The sequence below is a fragment of the Falco peregrinus genome, chromosome 2, assembly GCF_023634155.1.
Source record: "Falco peregrinus isolate bFalPer1 chromosome 2, bFalPer1.pri, whole genome shotgun sequence".
NCBI lineage: Eukaryota > Metazoa > Chordata > Aves > Falconiformes > Falconidae > Falco > Falco peregrinus.
Window position 1 is genome coordinate 51,076,712 of NC_073722.1, and position 22,767 is coordinate 51,099,478.

The 22,767-nt window shown below is 38.4% G+C and overlaps 1 protein-coding gene across 7 annotated transcripts in view; it reads left to right on the forward strand.

Moving 5' to 3' along the window:
• Nucleotides 1–22,767, forward strand: part of PPP2R2C (protein phosphatase 2 regulatory subunit Bgamma) — a 207,250-nt gene that overhangs the window by 68,701 nt on the left and 115,782 nt on the right. For 2 of the 7 annotated variants that reach the window (XM_027794799.2, XM_027794798.2), the window contains exon 2: nt 13,491–13,582. The exons of the other annotated variants lie outside the window; for them this stretch is intronic. In XM_027794799.2, the coding sequence (XP_027650600.1) occupies nt 13,516–13,582 (67 nt within the window). In that variant the 5' untranslated portion in view covers nt 13,491–13,515. The remainder of the gene's footprint in view (nt 1–13,490; nt 13,583–22,767) is intronic. 7 annotated transcript variants of the gene reach the window in all.

The following is a 22,767-nucleotide window of genomic DNA, read 5'->3' on the forward strand; positions in this document are numbered from 1 at the left end:
GTAACCTTAATTCTTCCTATTTGTAGTGCTTTTGTTTTTCATGTTACCCAGTTGTTGCAAGTAGTCGATGACTATGCAAAATAACAGCATTTGTATAAATTGAGGTGAATGCAGCCCTGTGATAGTACTGATTGCATTAAAGATAGCCATAGCATGCTTTGCTTAAGCCAGTTTCTAGTAAAAGATCATCAGAGTTCAATTAAAAATAAATTATTGCTTATTTCCTTCTCTCTGTTTCTAATGGATCCATATTCTTTCTCCTTAATCTAAGATATCAAATGAGTATTTCACATGGAATAAAAATAGATTTCAGTGAGCTGGTCACAAATTTTCAACAATTTATTTCTTAACTTGTATTCAGTCAATGCAACCTCATGTTCTATTTACTTTGAGAGGTTTTGATTTATGATAGGACTTCACACAAGGTCTTTAATAAATCTTTCCAGGGTTTTCAGCTATAAATCAGGCTTTTTCTGTCTCTATTTCATAAATAATTTCTGATAGAATGTCTTTATTTCTACATTGTAATAAGATAAACATAAAAATTCAACTAATAAATTCAGTAATAATTAATTAATCAACATTCAACAAATAAGTACAGTGGACTGATAAATGCAGGGCAAAATTGGCTGCCAGGGTAGTCCACAATACTCTTGTCATGCTGCATGTTAATTCTGACACCCTGCTTGATTTGATATCTTTTATTTCTGCATGCAGATCTCTGATATGCGAATAACCAGTACAGGATGAAGTCAGGTGTGTATTCTGTAGTGTTCTTTTGTACAGAAGATTTAAATATATTTTCTTTACTTGGCGCAGAATTCACATATGCAATCTCTTTGTAATAGGTAGCTGTGAATTATTACATGTTTTACAGAAATTCTGGGAACACCTGATGCTAAGAGTCATATGGATGGTGGCGCTTCTCACTGCTTGGGTGCAATGTGGATATGATTTTGTGCATGTTGTGTGCACTCGTGCTTTTGTACATGTTACAGGAGTCTTGTGGATGAGTATTAGTACGTGTTTACTGGTGTGTCTGTATTCCTTTTAGTTGCTGTGCTTGCAATGTGAATCTAGAAGTATTAGAATGGCAATGTAGAAGTTTCAGCACTGGGAGATGGGACAGTAAGAGCTTGTATGTAGGGCACTGTATGTCTCTCGAGTCTAATATGATCCACAGATTCTTTTGGCCTCTATGTCAGTATTTGCTGATCAGGGAAGTGAGACTTGGTCTGTGACTGGAGTGAAACTTTCCTTACACCATGGTATGAGAAGCAGCATCCTTGAATTTCTGATTTGCCCCTGTGGTGGTGATGAGCTGCATTTTTCTGAGAAAAGGACCACATGGAAATGGGTTTTATTTCTAGGGTTAGGTACATACTTAATTGCTAGATTCAACGTGTGTTTGCCCTTGTATTTCAGGAGAACGGGTCAGTTGTATAGATTAGAGGCCTTTTGTGACCCTATGTTAAGTGTTACAAATGTGCTAGATTAAAAACAAGTAAGTTGCGTCTGTTAGCAGTAATGATACTGCAAATAAAACAATTATTATTAGCTGCATGAATTAACACTATATCCAAATGCAAGTTTTTATTTGCTTAAACTTTGAAGTGTCCTGCTGAAATTACTGCAGAATGTGATTTGTACAGAGCAACAAACAGGTGTTTGCTGCATTGACCTTTCCCATTTTTTTGGTTAGATTGAAATACTGAGAATGTTTCTTCTATTTTTTCATACCTTCAAATTAATTTCAAGGTATTTTAAATTTGGAGTTTGGTTTGAAACTGCTTGTGGATGCAATTATTGGCAGCAAATAGTCCATTCTCCAAAAGAAGCTGTAGCCTGGGCTGCCCACACTTCCTTCTTTGTTGCTGTTGGAGCCTGTCCCATTGCAGGGGCAGTATCAGCAAAGAGGAGACCAGTATGAAAGAAACACTGGTTAGCCCACTAGCCCGAGAGTCCAGCTTCTTCAGAAAATGTCAGCAAACTTAGCCTGTTTTTAAATTTGTAATTTGTACCTTGCTAGCCGCGGATGGCACCACACCTGCCTGCTTCTGAGAGCACAGGTTGCTGTGAGCAGGGCCAACTTCCACAGCTGCAAAGTGGCCATCTGTGATCAGGGTCCCATTGCAACTCCGTGCAAATGGCTAAATGTGCACCAGTTTGGTCAGTATTACAAAGACTTACAAAGTAATGATGCTTGCTATAATGCTTCTTCAATACCACTTTGTTGTAAGGGTTTTGTAGTATTTATGCACAGTAGAAGGAAAGGAGGAAATACAAGCTATAGGTATATTGGAAAAATGTTTGATGATTATCCTGGATGTACCTGGGAAATTACAGTAATAGCGGTCATGTTAAATCTGAAAGCAGAAAGCTTTGTTTCTGTACTATAAATAATTACTAACAAAGATGATTGCCAGTGTGGAGAATTGTTTGTAGAGGGATTCATTTCTGATTGTTGAGTGTAAGTATATTTAGACAGAAAACTATTTTTCTTCCTGAAAGCCAAGAAGTTGGTGTAAATCAGAGGAATTAGTGATTTGGACTCCACAGAGCAAACATCAGCCTGGTTATTACAGATCAGATGATAGATGTAGTTACGTTGAGGTTAGCATAGTAAGCTATTCTTTTGTTGTACATTTTAATGACTGAATTCAGTCATTATGGCTGGTATATTATTGTTAGCAATTGAATTTACACAGTTTTCTTTAAAAAAACATCCAGTCTGGCAGGGTTTCCTTTCCCAAAATGCTGCAAATATTTCAAAGCTATTTATGTCCTTCTTGCTAAGTCCCCTCTGATCCAGAAATCTCCATTCATAAATTTGTTTGTGCATATGAGCATATACATTCATGGATCTTCATTGTCTAAGGCAGTAATACATCCAATAACTCCAAACACCTAAAATTTTAAAACTAAATAGAAAACCTTATCTGAATTTTGCCAATATTTAAAATGTAAGTTTCTATGTTGAAAATGCTTTCAACTTCAGAGCTACCATTAACCATTTTGACTGGCTTTAAATCTGATTTCTCTAACGCATTCATCTGTCAGCTAGCCTTTCTAAAATGTTATTTCATTCTGCAGCTTGACAGATTTAGAGTAACTTAAAGAGCGCGTACTAGTTCTGTAGTTTTACATGCTTTAGAAAGATCTGTATCATAGGTTAATGGGGTCAGTATTTGAATTAACAAGTTTTTAACTGAGGATGCCTAGATTATATAGACTCATAGAACTGTTTGGGGTTGGAAGGGACTTTTAAAGGTCGTCTAGTCCAACCCACCCTACAATGAGCAGGGATACCTTCAATTAGATCAGGTTGCTCAGAGCCCCATCCAACCAGACCTTGAATATTTCTAGGAATGGGGCGTCTACTACCTCTCTGGGCAACCTGTTGCAGTGTTTCACCATCCTCATTGTAAAAAATTCCTTATATCTCATCTAAATCTACCCTCTTTGAGTTTAAAACCATTACCCCTTGTCCTGTTGCAACAGGCCGTGCTGAAATGTTTGTCCCCATCTTTCTTGTAAGCCCCCTTGAAGTACTGAAAACCTGCTATAAGGTCTCCCTCCCTGGATCCTTCTCCAGGCTGAACAACCCCAACTCTCTCAGCCTGTCTTCACAGGAGAGGTGCTCCAGCCCTCTGATCATCTGCTCCAACAGGTCCAGGTCTTTCCTGAACTGAGGACTCCAGAGCTGAACACAGCACTCCAGGTAGGGTCTCAGCAGAGTGTAGTAGAGGGGGAGAATCACCTCCCTCGACCTGCTGGCCATGCTTCTTTTGAGCCTGCGATGTGGTTGGCTTTCTGGCTGCAAGCACGCATTGCTGGCTTATGTCCAGCTTGTCATCCACCAGCACCCCAAAGTCCTCCTCCACAGGGCTGCTTGCAATCCCTTCATCCTCCAGCTGGTATTGATACTGGGGGTTGCCTGGACACAGGTGCAGGACCTTGCACTTGGCCTTGTTGAACCTTATGAGGTTCACATGAGTCCATTTCTCAAGCTTGTCCCTCTGGGTGGCATCCTGTCCCTCAGGCATGTCAGCTGTACTGCTCAGCTTGGTGGTATTATTGTGACAGGTATGCTCTCTGACAATTAGAATCCAAATAACTGAGCTTAAGGAGAGGAATAAGGGAACGTATTGGAATCTGCTTTCAAAACTGAACAATGGAAGTGCTCCTGTTCTTCGCCTTTTGCAGTTCTGCAATGCAGTCCAGAAATTGTTCCTCAAAAATCTGGGCTGTTACTGTGTAAGTGAAATGCCATAGGAATTTGCAGGGCAAGCTATAGTAGTCAAACTGTGCTAGTACCTGCATCCAAAATACTAAAAGGTAGCTAGATGAGATTTGACTACATAAGACAACAAAAGATACCTAAACATTTTTAATTAGGCTAGGACCTGCCATTGTGGGTGGAACCTGCTGCTAGAACACTGTTCTAGCAAACTTAAGCATAGTTGTTTCACCTAAAAATAGTGAATTCACCAGTTTGCTCATTCTGGACAAGGAATTTAGAGAAATCTTGGGCTTCAGCTTGTAAGTGATAGTTCTCATGAGTTTATGTACAGTCATTGTTTTTTATGTGGCCCACTAAGAAACCTTCTCCTGGAGCACAGGAGGATTGTCCTGTTAGCGTGTTCATTTTATTTTTCAAGAACTTCTTTTACTGATGGAAATACGAACAGTTTATTGACAGTGCAATGGTAGCATGTAGGGCAGAAACAGAGTGAGGCAAAGCACCTGAGCACCTGTTCATTCTAATAGCTCCTAAATAGCTCTTAAAAGCAATAACCCTACAGTTGCTTGAAGCTTTTATCTGAATGAGAATCCTCAGAGTTCCTCTTTTCAGCTGTGAGGCTACCCAGATTTTATCCATGGGTGGTCCATTTCTGTCCCCTTCTGATTCTATGTTTCTGTAAAATAACTGATTGTTCTGGGGCCAGTTTGTTCCTGCAGTTCTGTGGGTGAGTCTTGGTGAAGACATGCTCTGGCCTCCTCCTCTGTATGCTCTTCTTTCTCTGTGTAAAAAGAGAGGAGAAGAAAATTATTTTGAAAGTTTTATTAGCTTATGTTTCAGAGAGGAGATACTTTCTGCATTGCAGACAAACTAAATGCAGAAGTTAATATTAAACCAGAAATTATTTGGAAGTCCAGGAAATATGTGGATAAGCATGCGGATTCTGTTTGTGCTCCATTTGCTGCTCCTTTTCCTGCTTGCAGTGTGTCACAGTGGTGTGCCTGCCTCTCAGTCCGCCCCTGAATTGCTGCTGCTACCAGTCCTTTGTGTGACAACATCGGAAACACAAGAACCACACTGGAAACAACAATCACTACTTATAAAGATTAACTCTTTCATGAAATTAAAAAAAAGCAGGGTGAATAATGAGCTCTGTGCTACTATGATTGATCTATTAGCAGCAGCCAAACCTACTAGTGTCTTCAGCCAATTTAAAGCTATCTAGGTGCACCTGTACCCTATATAATCTTCCCAAATTTATTTCTTCTGTCACTGTTTCTGGTTGAGTTGAGTTTTATCATACCACTCTTTTTGGAAAGTCTCAGTTTACCATCATAAATACTCATGCCTATATCATATATTTACCACAATGAATGTGATAAGACATGAGCTATAGTTTCTTTGTGTTTAATATGTTTTAACTCACAGATACCTGGTGTTTTCTGAAACCTGAATTTCAGATCCAGTAACACACCACGCTTGAAGAAGACGAAGAAGGATACGCTGATCAGTTCTTATAGCTCAAAATTTGGGCTGAATCTAAAGCACATCTCTTCTTCTAGATGTCTGACATGGTCAAGACAGAAAATTATACAACAGAGTATGGATATTTTGGGACTAGATATTTCACAAGAAAAATTTACATTTTCCCCTGGTTCACACAACCTTTTACCCAGGCAACATATACTTTCTAAAACCTAATGGTCTGCCTGGAAGCCCCCTTTTCATGTGCTTCTGGTATGTGTCTTCAAGCTGCTAAAGTTCCTTTGATCTCATTTTGGCCACTTTCCAGACCATCTTTTAATTCCTTTTGTGAAATTTCCATACCAGCTTTAATTCCTGCCAGAAGGCAACTGTTCCATCTTTTTTCAAGCAGGGCCCCAAAGCTTTAAATTCTCAAGATGTCTCTCTCTGGAATTAATGCTCCCGGCTCAGACTATGGAGGAGTCAGGAATATGTAGATCCAAGCAGTGCTGGGGAGAGAAATAAGGAGATGGAAATACAGTCATTCCTTCCTTGACTACAGTTATTTTCTTTCCATTTGTGGATTGACTTGATTGTAGTGGTACTTGGGTTTTTTTATCTGCAGTACTTGCTCCTCTTCAAGTTCCAGAAATCTTTATTAAAAAAACAAAAACAAACAAAAAGTAACAAAACACAAAAGGAAATGCAGCCAAACCCATAACTCATTTGGTGCTCTTTGCCAAGTTCTTTCTGTTCTCTGTACTTGTATCCATTGAATCCTGTGAGTGCAAGACTTGGGGTTGCCACTCAGTACCATTCTTTTGCTGTCATTAAAGGACGCAGATGTGACTCAAAATCGTCTTGGACTTGGAGTGATTGATTAATTTGTAGATGATCCTCAGATGCAAGGGGAGGGGTGTCTTGAAATTTCAAGATTCCCTACTTCTACACCATTCTACTAAAAACGAATTTCTGACTTTGGAAGGAGGCCTGGCAGGTTTCCTGGGTAAGGTCCTAGTTAAGTAGGTTAGTATTCAACAGACATGTCTGAAGAATGGGGTCAGGATATTACCATATCAGAAGGGAAAAGCTAGTGGTGTTTCCTTTGTTTACCACTCTACCATAGAACTGGAAGTGACCAGAAAGAATGGAAGTGGTATGAAGATTTTATTTTTTTTTAGTTCAGTTTAGTTTTTTCTACTCTGGTAGGTTTTAAAAAATCTGAAATACACTATTTATTTTTGTTAGGACACTAAGATCCACATTTCCATCAAGCAGCAACAATTTCTTCTTCAAAATCCTGACAGGTTATTACAGCCTTTATGTAATTATGCCTTAGTAGCCAATGAAGTCTATCAGGAACCTGCCAGTGGCTCCAGTGGGATTGGATCGGGGTGCATGGCTTTGCATTGCTGTACTCTATACATGTTGTAAGTCCATAAATATATATTTCTGTATATACAAATCACATACTTTGTTTATGCTTTGAGAGTCTCAGTTTTAATCTCTGTGTGTTTTTTTATAATTACTTTATACGGTAGCCTTTAGTACTGAAGACAAAAGTAACTTCATTCTATACATTGTGGAGATAGTGGAAGAAGGTTTTTTGAAGGGTTTGTTTGACTCTGTGCAAGAATAGATAAAGTAATTGCTTACCAGAAAGCTTTCTGGGATTCTTAGTGTGCTGAGTCTTCAGAGATGCAATACCATTACGAGTTTTGCTCTTTAGGACAAAAATAGGTAAATGGGAAAATCTGGCCTAACTTCACTGTATTCAGAAATCTTAGTTTCTACAAGTTTAGGTTTTTCTACGTACTGTCAGGAAACTTAAGTACGTTCTGCAGTTTCACAAGAAAAAAGGCCTGCAACCTGAAATTATATGGATTTGTTAAAGCTGTTAGCTATTTTTTTTTTACTGCATTCCTGTTCACCAGCAAACCATATGGTTAGCCTATCAAAAATTTATTCTTTAACCAAAAGAACAGATTTTCTGTAGTTACTGTAACCATTTAAAATTATAATTTTGTTCCTTTGCATAATTGGTTAGGAAATCTACTTGGATATTCTCGTGCATAATATACTTCCTTGAATTTAGGGGACTATTAAAATTATCTTGTTGAATATTGCGACCTTAATACTGTGTTTGCAAGTTTCCTTAGGAGCTTAATGGACTCAAATTTATAATAAACTGGGTACATACAAACCCATTTCTTTGACCTTTATTTGCCTACTCCTATATGATTTACCCTTGGTGCATATTGTTTTCTTTTACATAGTGTTATGTCTTTGCTTGAAGCAAAGCCACTGTCCATTTTTTTTTTTAAGGTAATTGTTGCTTCAGGCTACTTTTCAGCTTTCTGAAGTGCAAAGTAATTGTAGGTCAGGTTTTAATTGTAGGTCTTTTTATTCTTTTTAAGAATATGCTGCCTGGACACATTATCAGTTTGTTATTTAAAGGGCTGATAAATGTGTCTAAGTTGTATTAATTTATGTTGCAATAGAATTCAAATTAATGCTAATCAGAAGATCTTTCAATGGATGAGTAGCATGAAAGGTATAATTAAATGTCTCTGAAAAAAATTTCAGGATAATTCATGAATGTCAGTAGGATAGTTTCAGCCCTTAAATAAATTCCTTTGTTACAGATATTTTTCAGGGTTATTTCTACCAGAACTTTAAAAAATGTACATGTTTTAACAAAACAGTAATTCTTCCCTTTTGATCTGCCCATTTGGGTACTTCTGGATTTGTGGTTATTTGTTAAGATTGTATTGTCCTGCTAAATTATGCTTTTGTAGCTTCCAAAAAAGTGTATATTGTGGTAGTATCATAATGATACAATGATTTTTCTGAGCTATGTGCAGAACATTTAGGTAAATACTTAATCTTAAACTGATGAGGAGTCTTCCTGTAGTTGGTGATTAGTTAAGAGCATTCCAGAGTTGTTCCGTTTAGGCATTACTTCAAAGATTAACTCACTATCAAGGAATAGACTGTGGCTGAAGAATTAGCACAGTTGCATTGCTGGGAAGAAAAATTGTGTCCCGAATGCAGAATTAGTCAATTAACCAGTCTTAAAAATTGTGATTAACTTTATTTTAACTTGTGTCGGTTGCTTGTGAGAGTATATCAACCTCATGCGCTCAAATCCAGTAGTAGCTGTAGCAAAGAATAGAGTCATCTTCTCTAGCTGTGGGTCTCTGAAGCAGACTTGGTGAAATGTTGTGTCTTTGTGCTTTGTCTGGGTTGTTAGTGACAAAGAATGGGGCACAGTGATCCAGCCCTTTGGAGCAGGCATTTGTTTGCTTAACTATGTATTGGACTCTCAAAGCTTGTTAGTTCATCCCTCTGAAAATACCACGGCAAAGCAAGGAGTGGAAGCTTAGCAAAGGGATTTTGTTCTACAGAACACCAGTGTTTCATGTCATGAACTGACATTTTGTAGAAGTATGGAAATGGTGCATGTGGGACAGGGCCTCTGCACATCTGTAATCCAGGTCCCACTGGGAGCACGATCTTGCCAAAACTGTGAATCAAGTCAGCTGTGGATTTGTGTAGCTGTCTTGAAAACCTCCAAGGATGGGGATTGCACAACCTCTTTGGATAACCTTTCCAGTTCTGTGCCGCCCTTCTAGAGAAAAAGCCTTTCTAAGTAGCCAGTCGGAACCTCCCAAGCTGCTACTCAGTTGCTTTTGACCTTACAACAACATGTGCCACTGCGAAGTGGTTTGCTCCATTGTCTCTGTGATCCCTGTGAAGTAGTTATAAATGGCTGTTAAATTGCCCTTAGCCTTCTCTTCACCGGGTTAAACACCCCCAGTTCCCTCAGTGTCTGCAAATGTCCTATGCACCTGACCAGCTTTGTAGGTGCTTAGGACTTTGCTGGATTTTATCCAATTTCTCCACTTCAGCTGGGGGAGATGAGAAGCTGGACATGGTGTTTGAAGTGTGGCCTCACCAGTGATGAGCAGAGTGATTTCCCTCTTTCTGCTGCCCACATTCTTTGTAGTGTTAGCCCAGAATGTGGTTCGCTGATGTGAGCCCGCTGTTGGCCAATGCTCTGCCTAGGATCCAGGATGACCCTAGGTCATTTCCAGCTGGTCGCTAGCTGCTTTTCAGCCAGATATGTGGAGCTCTTGTGCCCCAAGTGCAGAATTCTGCACTTCTTGTTGAACCTCCTGAAGTTTCTCAGGCTCCATCTAGATGCTCACAGATGGCATTTTTCGGTTGTTTTACAGCCATTTCTTGTCTTCCCTTAGTAACTGAGAGGTGAAGCACAGAATTTGTCTTGTTTGTTATATCAGTATGGACATTTTTAGACTAGCAATTCTTGCAGCTCACATTGCACAGTGAATATACACTAAACTTGCATGGCACCAAAGTGAATTTTCTGTATCTTTTTTTCAGGAATCAATGTAAGTTTTTGGCTACCTCCAGCTGTCAAGATTGTTTGAAATATACCAAAGAACTTCAGACATTTCTGCTTCATGAAAGACTTGCTGATTCTTTTCTTAGTGAGAAAGATGGCGTTTTTACCTAATACCTCAAATAGCAACAGTGGGAATTGCATTTAGTGTGCAGTGGACTTGAAAGAAATCAATATTCTTTCTCACTTGCATAAAAAAAGTCATAGATTCTTACAAAGCCATTGCATATAGTATATTGAAACTGTCGTTTTTTTCTGTGGAGACTATCCATTGAGGTTCAGGTACTAGCAACATCATGTCTGGATGCTGAAATGTAAGTATGGGCTCCCTAGCAGGAATGACTAACATGATTCAACTGTAGGTACAAATTGTCAGGCTTGGTTTTCTTCACCAGCTATATGTTGGTTTGAGGGACCCAGGTGTTCACATGTGCAGGAAACAGGAATCGTTATGTTCAAGCACCACCTGCATGTTTTCACTGGATGAAACACGGAGATGAGAAATCCACTACTGCAGCTATAGATGCATGGATTCATTCATCTAAAGGTCCACACAATGGACTTCTCACATTTTCTTTTTCCAATTGCGGAAACTGAAAGGTAGGTTTTCTTCATTTCTTAAAGGGAAAATGAACTGTAGAAAACCCAGTGATTTCCAGAGGACTCGCAGGAAAATTTCTGGTGGGTCTGGGATCAAGTTCAGGAGTTATATTGTAGTCTTTATGTATATGACAGATTCTACCCAATATTCAAACAAGGAAGAATAGGGGATATTCTAGCCTGGATACAGCGGCAGGATGTGAGTTCATTCTAAAGCTAGCATATGCTTTCTATCACGGAAAAGCTTTTGTTTGATTTGGGCGAATCTCTGGAACATGTCTCCTGTGGCAAAATAATTTATTTTTTTTTTATTCCATTAAATACTGTCCCAGACAGTGAAAGTGATCCTACCTTTTAGAAATAACTTGTAAGATTAAATTGCCTCTTAAACTGTCTGCAGTACATAGGTCAACATAGACTGTAGGGGAGCTTTAAGAACAATAGTTCTTAAAAGTGGGGAGAAAATCTGGAGAATGTGGGCAAAGGAAAGGCTCTTTGAAGCATTTAATGCATAAGGTGCTCATTTTTTAATGCTTAAAGCTTGCTTTTGAAACAAATGTAGGTTACTCTCAAAGTGTGAAATGTTTGGCATTTGATGCTTTTGTAGATTACTGAAGTAAACAAACAAAAATCCATACTGTGACTTGCTTGCAGTTGAAGCTCCCCCCGCCCCCTGCCCCTAGTTGTAGCTTTTACCAGTTTGCATTTGAGGGAGGGTAAATGCATTAACAGTTGTGGTTTTGGTTAACACCTGTTACCACTAATGCCAGTCCTTCCAAGGATTATTAGAAGCTATCCCCAAACATTTCAAAGTGTAAAAAATTCTTTGTCTGTAGAGAAAACTATCAGTGATATCTGTGCATTCTTACTGTAATATCTAGATTATATATGTGTCATGGTCTTTTTGGGGCAGCTTTTTGGGGACTCTGAGAGGGGTTTAGGCAGTATGTAAAACTTAAGGTCATCAGGGTTCTGTGAGGATTTTGGTTCTTTCTGGTACTCTTAGTATTTGTCACATAAAGAAAAGGAGCAGATTTACTAAAATTCCTGTTGATGCTTAGAATAATTACTTAGATGTTCTGTTCACTTTCTGTAGTGCTCAGGACAGAATGAATCATTGTCTTATTTCTTGGAGCCAACCTGCTGTATCTTATTTTATGTTTAAATACTAGGTTTGTTAAATATGGTTTTATATATGATGAAACAGTATTTCTTTTGGAGATACCTTATGCAAATATTCTGGCCAAAGTCTGTTTATAATCATAGCCCATAGACAACCATAATCATAGTCCAAAGTACTAGATAATTCAGAGACAAAATGTTTTGTTGCTTTGGAGTGGTTAAGATGTTGGAAATTGGGAATTTTGTGAAGACAAAAGCAGTATATAGTGGCAAATAAAAACATAAAAATAAAAACTAAGAAAATGCCCTGTCTGGCACCTTTGTTCAGGAAGTGGGTGATGCATAAGTCTGTTTTGGCCAAATAACTGAACAATTCTATTTACCCCTGTATATACTCTTTAGCATACACCCAGCTGAAAGATTGAGCTTAAGTAATTCGTACAATAGAAGCTGGGTGTGTTTTGTTTTTTTCCCTAATAGAGTTCCTCTGCCATATTTTTATAATCGTAATTTTCTTGGCTTGCTTTCCATGCTTTTCAGCAGTTCTGAATTATTTATAAATCTCTCATATATAGGCTTTGTCTTGCCTCTCAATTCGCTTGCAGGATTAACATTGCTGTTGACCAAAGTTAGGTAAATGCAATGAAGGCTGTTATGCTTCCAATTAGTTACTGGAAATTGTTCCTGCCTGTGAACATCAGTATTCAGTGTAAACTCCCACCAGAATAAAATGGTTGGTCATTAGTTTCCAATCCTCTCTGTTTAAACTTGACATTTCCTCCAAAAGAAACCATCGTGGTACACCTGGAAGGTACACATCACTTCTAGAAACACACCCACTTGTTTTAGTAAGGCTTCAGAGAATTGTTTTTGAAATTGTAAGACATTGCATTCATCACCACAGTCAAAAGAATGATTTATTCTCAGGTTTTTTTGGTCTGTCTCTGTAATGGACTGCACTTTGGTATATACAAATTATTTGTATGTGTCACACTAAAAACTGGGGGCTGAAAAACCATCATCCTAGCTGGAAACCATGAGGATAGTGGAATTTTCCTTCTTTCCTTTAAAAGTTGCCTTTGTTAGGATTGATTCTTGTGGTAACCCTATTTAGACTAATGTGGAAGTAAAATAAAATGCCTTAGTGGAATGAGCAGGACAGGAGAAGCAAAGGAACTGCTTCTTTGTTAGGTAATTCACATGGTAATGGTTTCTGTTAAGGAAATGTATAAAGAGCAGACTAAGAAACTTGCCATTTTGAAAGGGAGGTAGAAGGGAGAGAGTTACCCAGTGGCAAGTACTTGTCCACATCAAAGCTGAGAGATTACTTTAAACATGATTTCTGTGTTTAGTTTATTCTGTGGCCACATCCCAGCTCGTTATATAGCGAACTGGCAGAGCATCATCAACTCATAAACCAAAGAATCCAGCTTGGGGGCTGGGCAGACAAATGAAACTCCACAGAAGGTGTCAAAGTAACCCAGATGCTTCAGTAGAGAATGGAGGTTCTTCACTACACCCCAAAATGTACTCACTCAAAACAGGCATTGTCAAATTAATTTCTTTTTCCTTCACTTGTAATGTGGAAGGTGCTGACTGACAGCCCTGGAAATTAAGTCCTCTATTTCTCCACAGGACAGGTATAGCAAGGGCAGCAGCAATGCAAGCTTCCCCACATTGTCCTGCCAATGTTCCTCAACCCAGTTCTGAAGAAGTCACTTCTGGAGGTGAGTGGGTAGAAGAGTCTCTGTCCATACAGTTATTGCTGCCAGGCAGTGGTTCTTGCGGGACAGGCTGTTGGATGGAGACTGACCCCTTGTCTTGAATGAACCACCAGTCTTTAACAGATAATCAGTTTGTGTATCGTAAAGCAGCGTGGGCTGGATTCCTTGAGGTTGCATTATTCTGCTTGACTGCTGTCACATTTTGATATTTCTTTGTGGTTGGATGGCACCTTTATTTTTTTCTTTTTTGCACTGTTTTGTTTTCACAGACTTTGTCGATGCTTTATGTACATGTCTACACAATAGCATGCAAATAAGTGAATGCAGTCTGGTTGTCAATGTGATACAGAAAAGCAGGTACTGGTGGCAGCCGTGTGTGCAAGAGGAACTTTAGAGCACTGGACCAGGATGCATGCTTTGAAACGCACCAAAAATTGATAAGAAAGTGAATGTTGGTTTTCAGTATCTAAATGAACTATTAGGTTTCCATTGTAAAAGCGATATCTTAACATTTTCTCTTTTCATAATTACTGTGTAATTTAGATATTAACACCAATTAAGCTGGTAAACTAATGTACTTTTTAGATTATTTTACAATTAATGAAATCTGCCTATCTAAAGTTAGACATGCGACGTTCTACGCTATATGAAAGTAATGGTATGTATTGCAGTTATAACAGATAGTTGTCATCAAAACCAGAAGATATGTGGTAAATTTTGTGAGAGGAATTAATATGAATGATGTGAGTTTTCAGAACAAAAATAACGAGTGCTCACAAGTTTGGATGTGTATTCTCATATACCTTCCTGGATTCATTTAACTACTTCATACTTCAAATGCAGTGAGGAGTATTCTTTTTTCAGCCAAATTTACACCTCTTAAATCTAGAAATAGAGTTAAGAAAATGGAAACAAAGGTGTAGCAAGGGTGTTAGGTCATGGTGAATTATTTTTGTAGCTTCAGATGCTGTGTGAAGGTATTAAAATGACTTGATGGTCATTTGTAGTTGTGTCCCATAGGTCTGCTTAACTTTTCTTCGATGGCCGTTTGTAAATGGGTATGATAACAAGAGAATGTAGTACAGTGCAGTAATTGTATAATTTTAGCATTATTCCTGATTGTTTCCACAGAATCTAGAATAAGCTTCCTAACCAGAAGAGGCTTCCTGAAGGGATTTCTTGCCTTTTTTACTTTTGAGGGTATCTAAATATATCTAAAAAATATTCATTCCATATACAAGTAAAACAGTTCCTGACTTCTTTTTTTGTCAGGGTAGCAGGGGGTACAGGATTTGGTTCATAATTAAAATGAGTGATAGTGTCCTATTAGGAAGCAATTTCTGACTGTTCCATAAATTCATAATAAGTGAAGAACAACTTGAGGATCCTTGTCATGGCAATACATGGCATATTAGTATAATATTAGGCATATTTGATAAGTCACCTTATTTAATGGCTGTATGGGGCCAATAAATCACATGGATTTGATTTTTCAGCTCTTTGGAATGCAGTGCAGAATGCTAACTTCTTACTATCACTGACAGAGCTGTCAAGCAGTCCATAGTTGGCCTTCCCAGACACCTGTGTGAACAGTGTCCAGAATTTCAGCTCAAACCTGTGCCACGTAAACCTTTGAAGATAATTATATACCTTTACCACGATTAAACACTTATTATAATAGACTTTATTTAAAATTCAAGTACAAAAATAGTTGTCATTATTAGGATGAACACAGAGACCACTTCCTTCACACTGTATTTTATTCATACCACATTCATCTTTCTGTCTCTGCATATGCTTTCTGTGAATTCTAATTAATACAGTCTGATTTTTCTGCATATTTATGTTGAATAATTGTTATCTAAAGGAGCATACTTGTAAAACAACATGTTACCCAGAGCATCCCAGAGCAGGATAATCTTTATAACCTTGATGCTGGAGTTCTGACTTGTGTAAGTAATTCTGTTAATTCCACTATAACTGGTCACATGAGAAAAGGCTTCAGCATTAGGTTCATAGTCTCAGATCCCCATCTTAAAAGCTTCAGCTTTATCACCTTTCTTTACGTCCAGTTACAGCCTAGTGATTCTGTAGCCTTGCTGCTGGTTATGTCCAAGGACTGGGAGTAGAGGAAAGTTTAAACCAGTCCTTGGAGAGGTTATATAAATATCTTTCCTGAATTATAGTGAGTTGGTTTAAGGTTTCAGGCTCAATTCACAAACTCATTTTTCTCACCGACCATTAGATAACAGCAGAGTTGAAGGGACATATCCAGAATTTTGGATCAAGTGTCTGAGGCAGAAGTTGCAAACAAGGAATAAGCAACTCTTTAGGTTCACATTGAATAATGTGTGGACCCTGCATGGTCACAGTTGGGAAATCCCCACTCTAAAATGTTGTTTCTTTTTTTGTTTTTCTATCTGTGTAGATCATCTACATCTGTATTTATACATAGGTGATCCAGAAGGGACTTTGCTTATTCCCAGTCTTCTGCAGGTATCTCTTAAAGCATTTCCCTAGCAGGTTTGGAGCTAGGGTAAAGTACGTCAGGCCACGTGTGATGATCTGGAAGGAACTGTGTGATGTTACGTTGTTCAAAAAGTTAATTGATGCATTTAGATATGTTTTACTTGTTGGCACTGGACTTCTAAAAATAAATGACTTGAGATGCCACAGAAGGAAATGCCTTCTAATGAAAAATTTGTATCACTGGCATCCGTGAGTAAAAGAGACTGAAGTACCAAAGCCATTGGAAATAAAACCTCCTTGCTCAGATACCAGGCTGTGCAATTGATTTTCATAGACTTACCCAGCTAGTTACCACAGGCTCCTAACATGTTACCATTTAGTATTATCGTGATTGTAGGAAGGAATGTCACCTGTATCTCCAGACTTCATGAAGGACTAAGTTTTTACCCTCCATTCATCTCTAGGTAGGCAGTTTTTAGTCAAGCCAAGTTCATTAGTGACCAGGATGTCATTATCGATCAACAGCTACATAACAGTGTATACAAAAAGTGTTTATTTCTGTATTTAGTTCATAGTAGTCTGCAGTGTTACTGTGGCATCTTTAGAGGTTCAGGTTTTGGCACACATGGAACTCACAGCAAGATTATTGCCAATGCTGTGAACTCTTACAGGGCAGGAAACACATTTTTCTGTTTGCACACAGAAACCCAACCCTGCCCGAGACTTTGGATACTCCTGTAATGCAGATAATAAGGAAATATGTATTTATAGCAGTCTCTGTGCGAGGAATGAACAAGCAAATAGTCCACTAAATCCCACAATAACAATTCCACCCATTTAATTATTTTCTTTTGAGTGCCTAGGAAATTGAGGCCCATTGAAATTGTTTTTTGAAAGTGTCACCTTTAATCTTGTAGCAGAGTATTTGAACTCAGATGCTGAAAACAGTTTAACAGACCAAATACTGCAAAGGATGAGATATGCAGACAAAAAATGAAAAGGTGATCCAGAATGTCAGTATTCTTTCAGGGGCCTTATGAGAGTGCCATCTGATTATCGTAATCACAAATACAACACAGGTACCTGTCATCCTCTAAATTCCTTAAAAACCTAACTCACAAGTGAGTTGAGTTTTCATGAAAGTCAAACTGTCAGATCAGCCATGAAACCCCACGTAAAGCATTTGTGGGTTTTTTCATTCTAATATTCCTAGGAAGACTAGTGAGACCTAATGGCTCAGGAGTGTCGAGGTTGATGTCATCTAAATTTTCAGTAGAGTTTTTTTTTTTTCTCCTTTAGTATGCACCATATTAAAAGTTAACAGAATAAACACTGAGACCCTAGAACTGTGAAATTTTCTGGAGCAAAGGGAAGGTTTGTTTGCTCTTAAATACCGTTTGCAGTGTTGTAGGCTCATCTAGTCTACATTTAGAGTTGATAGATAATTTCCTGGTGCAACAGCCATTAAAGTGCAGGAGAGCTGTGGATTTTTGTAGACTTTTTTTTTTTTTTTGCTTGATCAAATAATTCAGGCCCTTCTAGGGAGATAAAGCATATTAGGAAATGTGTTCTTTTTTTTAAATGTTAAGAATTTGCTTCAGGAGAAAGAAAACAAACTGTTTTTTTAAAGGAGAGATGCAGCTTAATAAGCACTTTAATAAAAATGAAGATAATGATTAAAATTTATCTGTAATGAAAAAGTGATTAAATTCAAAGGAAATTGAACTGAACTTCCAGGCAAAAAAACAATATTGAGATGTTAGCTGGAATCTTAGGGCAAAGATGGATGGGATTTAGATGGTTTGCTGTAACATTGTGTACCAGATCCTATCTGTGGATATGTGTGTGGAGTGCCGAATGGCAGTGACGTTTATATTGCTCTGTGGTTTGTCAAAATAATAACAAAAAATGTTATTTTGCTAATTAAGTAGAAGAGAATGATACAATGTATTCTGGAAGTTTGTGATCAGGTTGGGAGAAGAGCATACTGTTTGTTCTCTAGGATGGGAGCAATAGGGATCAATTCACAAAGAAAACATTTCTTCTGCATAACAGTTGTTTTTATGGAAAACTCCAAGATATTTTTATTAGTAGCATTTACACCAACACTGTAATTTTGTGAGGAAGGAGTCTCAGTGCTAGCTCACTTAATTTTGTAGAGTGCTGGAGTGAAGGCTGCCTATTTGTGTCAGGTGGAGCACAATGGGACAGTATTCCTCAACCTCTAGAACTACAAAAAAGCAGTGGAAAGAGTCATGTAAGTGGAAGGGAAAGTTCAATTGTAAAGAGGTTTTTTGGTTGTGTTTTTGGTGGGGGCATTGGGTTGGTTTTGTTTGTTCATTTTAAATTGGGGCTTGGCTGCCTGGTTCTGAATGGTTGGGGATAATTTGAAGGTCTGTTGGGTTATAATTGATACAAGGTCATCTCCTGCCTCAGTCCTGTGCAGTGGCTGCTGGCTTGTGCTGCCCCTGAGGCAGAGGACACTGGAAGACATTTGAGGGCTTGTAGGGAGGCTGTTGCTAGATTAATGGACTCATGCCAATGCTGCTGCTTGCTTTCTTTTTCTTTTAATTTTTTCCCTTCCTTTCTTCCCCACCCCCCCTCCCCATAAAATGTCCTCTCAGCTAAATGCTCATGTGGAAGAAAAGTGATGTTATGGCCTGTGTGCATTACCGGTCCTAGTTATACAGCTGACTGCAGTGACTGTACCAAGTGCACTGTGGACTTGCTTCCTCTACCCTTGAACCTCATAGTAAATGTATAGCGACTTCTTTTTCGGAGTAATCTCAGTTGCTGTGTGTGGTGCAAGTGTGGTTTGTAGAGGAGTCTGACACAAGTTCAGAGCAGATCTCATGCTGGCTTTGAGCTGATTACTACTGAGAAACACAAGGCAAAAGAAGCTGGAAGACAAATTATTTGCAAGTAATAAAATTTTTCAATCCATGGTGCTGCTGGTTTCACACTGGTAGGTAAAGTTCATTTAAAAAAATAGTATTTTAATATTACTGATATTTATACTATTTTTCTTGTGCCATTAGCTTGGTTATATAGGGTCTGTGTGCTGAAACTCTGCTTTATAGATGATGAGGCTGTGTTGTAGAGATCTGATCCATGTGTTGACCCCTACTATTGACAACTTTTCACAGGAACAGGACAGGAATGAATAAAACATTACTGGTTTATTGTTAGATACAGAAGAAGTCTTCTCTGTTTACAAGACCAATTTTGTAGTATCTGTGCAAAAGGAACAGCTGTACTGCTGTTTCAGGAAGATAGCTGTACAACTGCATAGAAATGGGGGTGAAGGAGTAGTTGGTATCAACAAAACGTAAGCCACTGTAAAACCAACCCAAAACCCTTCCCATCCTGTGAAGATTTATAAACAGTGCCAGTGAGCAGATCTGTTTCTCACCTGGCTGGGGCTTACAGTTTAGGTTAGAATTTTTTATTGTTGAACAGGAGATCTTGTTTTGCATTGTCTTCACAGAAGGTGTGACCAGTTATACTGTGCTTCCTCTGGAAGCAAAGTATTTTTTCTTCCATTCCATGACCCAAATTAAACCTAAAATCTAAACTGAACATTTGGTGATAAACAAAAACCACTGTTGCTCACTTCAAGATCCAGTGCTGTGCTAGAAGGTAGAGCACTGTATTATAAACCCAAACATTTCACTGATACCAGTATTACTAATTTCAGCTAAGTGAAGATTTCCATGCTCCATGTCTAAGAATGAGTATTGTCTAAATACTAGATGTCACTTAAAAATATGTGATTAATAGTGGGAAGGGGAAGGAAGATGAGACTGTAATAGTTAAACTGTAGGGTGTACTCATTTAGGATCATCTTACTCCTTGGCCAGTACCATAGAGGCAGAAAATTCTGATTGTGCCAGGAGCATGCACAGCCATCCTTTCTGTAGAAATGGCAAAGGAAAAGGGGGAAAAAGGAGAGAAAAAAAAGCTTTATGAGTATTCTTGAGAAAGCATCACATACAGACAATTATGATGGTATGTACTGCATCTGCTCTGACCCAGAACAGAGCGGCTGTTGCCCTTCTATGCAAGCTGATGCCTTCAAGGGTGAATTTTACAGAAAAACAAAATTGTGTGGGTGGGAATGGGTGCACATAACAGGACAGGCTAAGCCAATGAAGCTCTAACTTTGCAATATCTATATACATGTAAAAGATATATACCTATCTTTTTGCAATATGCATTTGTTTTTTGCTTTCCTCAAATCAGAGTCAGGTCTTGCATTTAATTTTAAATGCTTTCTCTTTGATCTGTCTCTTTCAGATCTGATTGAGGGAAACTGCATGTTTTATTGAAACATAGGCTGCTCTGCCATGCATCTCCTATTTGGAATGGCTTACAATGTTTATGCGTTTCTGTAGTAATAAGTTAAATAAATAGACCTGTAGCAGCAGTTTTGAAGATATGAGCTCAGTGTGCACACATCTCTTGTGTATATTTGACACACACCCACTCCCACCCCACGTGCACCTTCCCTACACCCCCCTTCTTGCTAAGCCTTTTGTAGACGTATCTTTTCAGTATAGTTAACCTGCAGTGCTTGGTAATGTTGACCATGCTTCCGTGACTGTAACCATAATATTCTGACTATAAAAGATAAGTTCTTTTATCTGTTCAGTTTTCTCCTCTTCCTGTTTGCATGGAGACTTTTTGCCTCCTCTGATGAAGTGCTTCTGTACTGAGGGCTCCACAGCAGGTAAAGTTGGCATACTGAACTCTTAAATCTTACTTATGACAGTTTCTCCTCTTTGAAGTTTTTGGGAACTGGGAAGGACTTGGCAGTACCCATGTGTGCACATGATTGATTATCCCCCACCCCATTGAATGGCAAATGGTCCTTTAGGGACTTTTGCCAGCAAATGCTAGTCAGAATAGCCTCTAGGAGTGACAGCAGCCCTTCCTCTTTGCTGAGCTCAGCAGAACCGGACTGCCAGTGAAGCTGATCTATCATTTTCAAAGTTATTTCATATTTTTCTCTCAGTAATCACAGTAGCTGCAGAGGAGAGTGTTTAGCTCCCCATGAGAGCTTTCAAACATAACAAAATACGAAATTAAATGATTATTACAAAATAAATGCCTGGAAGAGTGAGCTTCCGGTCTTAATGCTTCTCTGAAGCAGCAGAGGAGGTACCTTTTTAAAATATAAGCTTTAACATAAAAAAATCTGTTTAAACCAAATATTCCTTCTGAAACATAAACTCAATTAAGAGTTTTGCAGGTTGGAATAATTTTCATGATGCCACTAAGAGTTGCTCTGTAGCACTACTGTCACTGCCATAATGGTTCTGTATATAACCCAGATTTAACCAATGAATATCTAATAGTTAATGGTTTCTTTTTGTGTAAAATAGTGGAATTTCATTTTGTGGATGAGAATTCCTCTGTTATGTCTGATTGTGTTTGAATTTATATTTCTCGTTCTTTTTTATTTTATTCCAAGTCCTCCCCTGAGTGCTTGTCTGTGCCTGACCTCTAATACTGTGGATTAGAAAAAGAAAAACAGAGCTCCAGATGGCTCACTTCATAGAATGAGGGCACCTGTATTGGAAAGGCATTTAAGTATGAAACCAATCATGTGAGTTAAAAATCCCAAAAAGAAAATAATCAATCTTAATCAGCAGTCTTTAAAAATTATGTATGCAGTTTCAGACATCCATGAGTAAGTAGTATAATGTCAGATTTCAAAGACTTTTAAAGATTCCCAAATTTCTCGCAGGCCATCAGAGAGCTATTCGAGCTATCTAAGTGTGATTAAATGCCTTAGAAGCCTGTGTTATATTGGTAGGTATCCCATTCTTTCTGATCTCTAATTGCTATAGTAGCATGCTGGTTTTCTGCAGCTGTGCAGAAGCGGGGTTTGGTGCCTGGTCATTGGTGAGTGGTTATAGAATATAGCAGAGGTCAGTCCCACATGGGGCCCTCATGAACTAAAGCAGATTTCTTTCAGTAATCTTTTGATGGATACCTTCCAAACTGCAGTAATCTGAATTCTGGGACTTTCTCTGTGTGTTACTGGGCTCGGAAGAAATGCTTGCTAGAAAGAGATTATTTGACAAAAGTGCCAGTAAAAATGCTATTCTTACTCCCATTTTGCATAGTTGTGGTAATAACTGCAAGGTATGAGAATTGATGAGTGGCGAAAAAAGGTATTTCGTGTGAAAGAAGGTTTGTACCAAGAAGATATTAATCATGACAACACAATAGGAAAAACCCTAGCTCAAGAATAAGATATTCCATTGACTTTGATGCAGAGATTTGATTATGTTGTTCAACTCTCTGCCATGAATCATGATCAGATGCATCTCTTCCTTGTTATTTGTACTGTGGTAGCACTTAAGAGTCGCCAGGCACAGCTATTGTATTCATAAACACAGGAATGAGATGGTTTCTGCTCAGAGAAATATGAGTGTTAAGTGTGAGATGAGACGGTGTGAGGATATATTAAAACAGGGGGAACATGGTGTCACAGCGACTGTGCTGGTCAGCACAAGCAGCTGTAATACGAACCTGGCTGTCAAGTGTCTTTATTTGATGTTAATCCATTTGTTGCATTTCCCTGAGGAATACGATTTGTTTTAGCTGAGCTCAGAGTTGAAGTTATATCAAGCAGTTCTTGCAGTTTCTGACAGCATTCTTCCTGTTGAAAATATTCTCATGTTGCCCATAATCTGTCTTCTGCAAATATC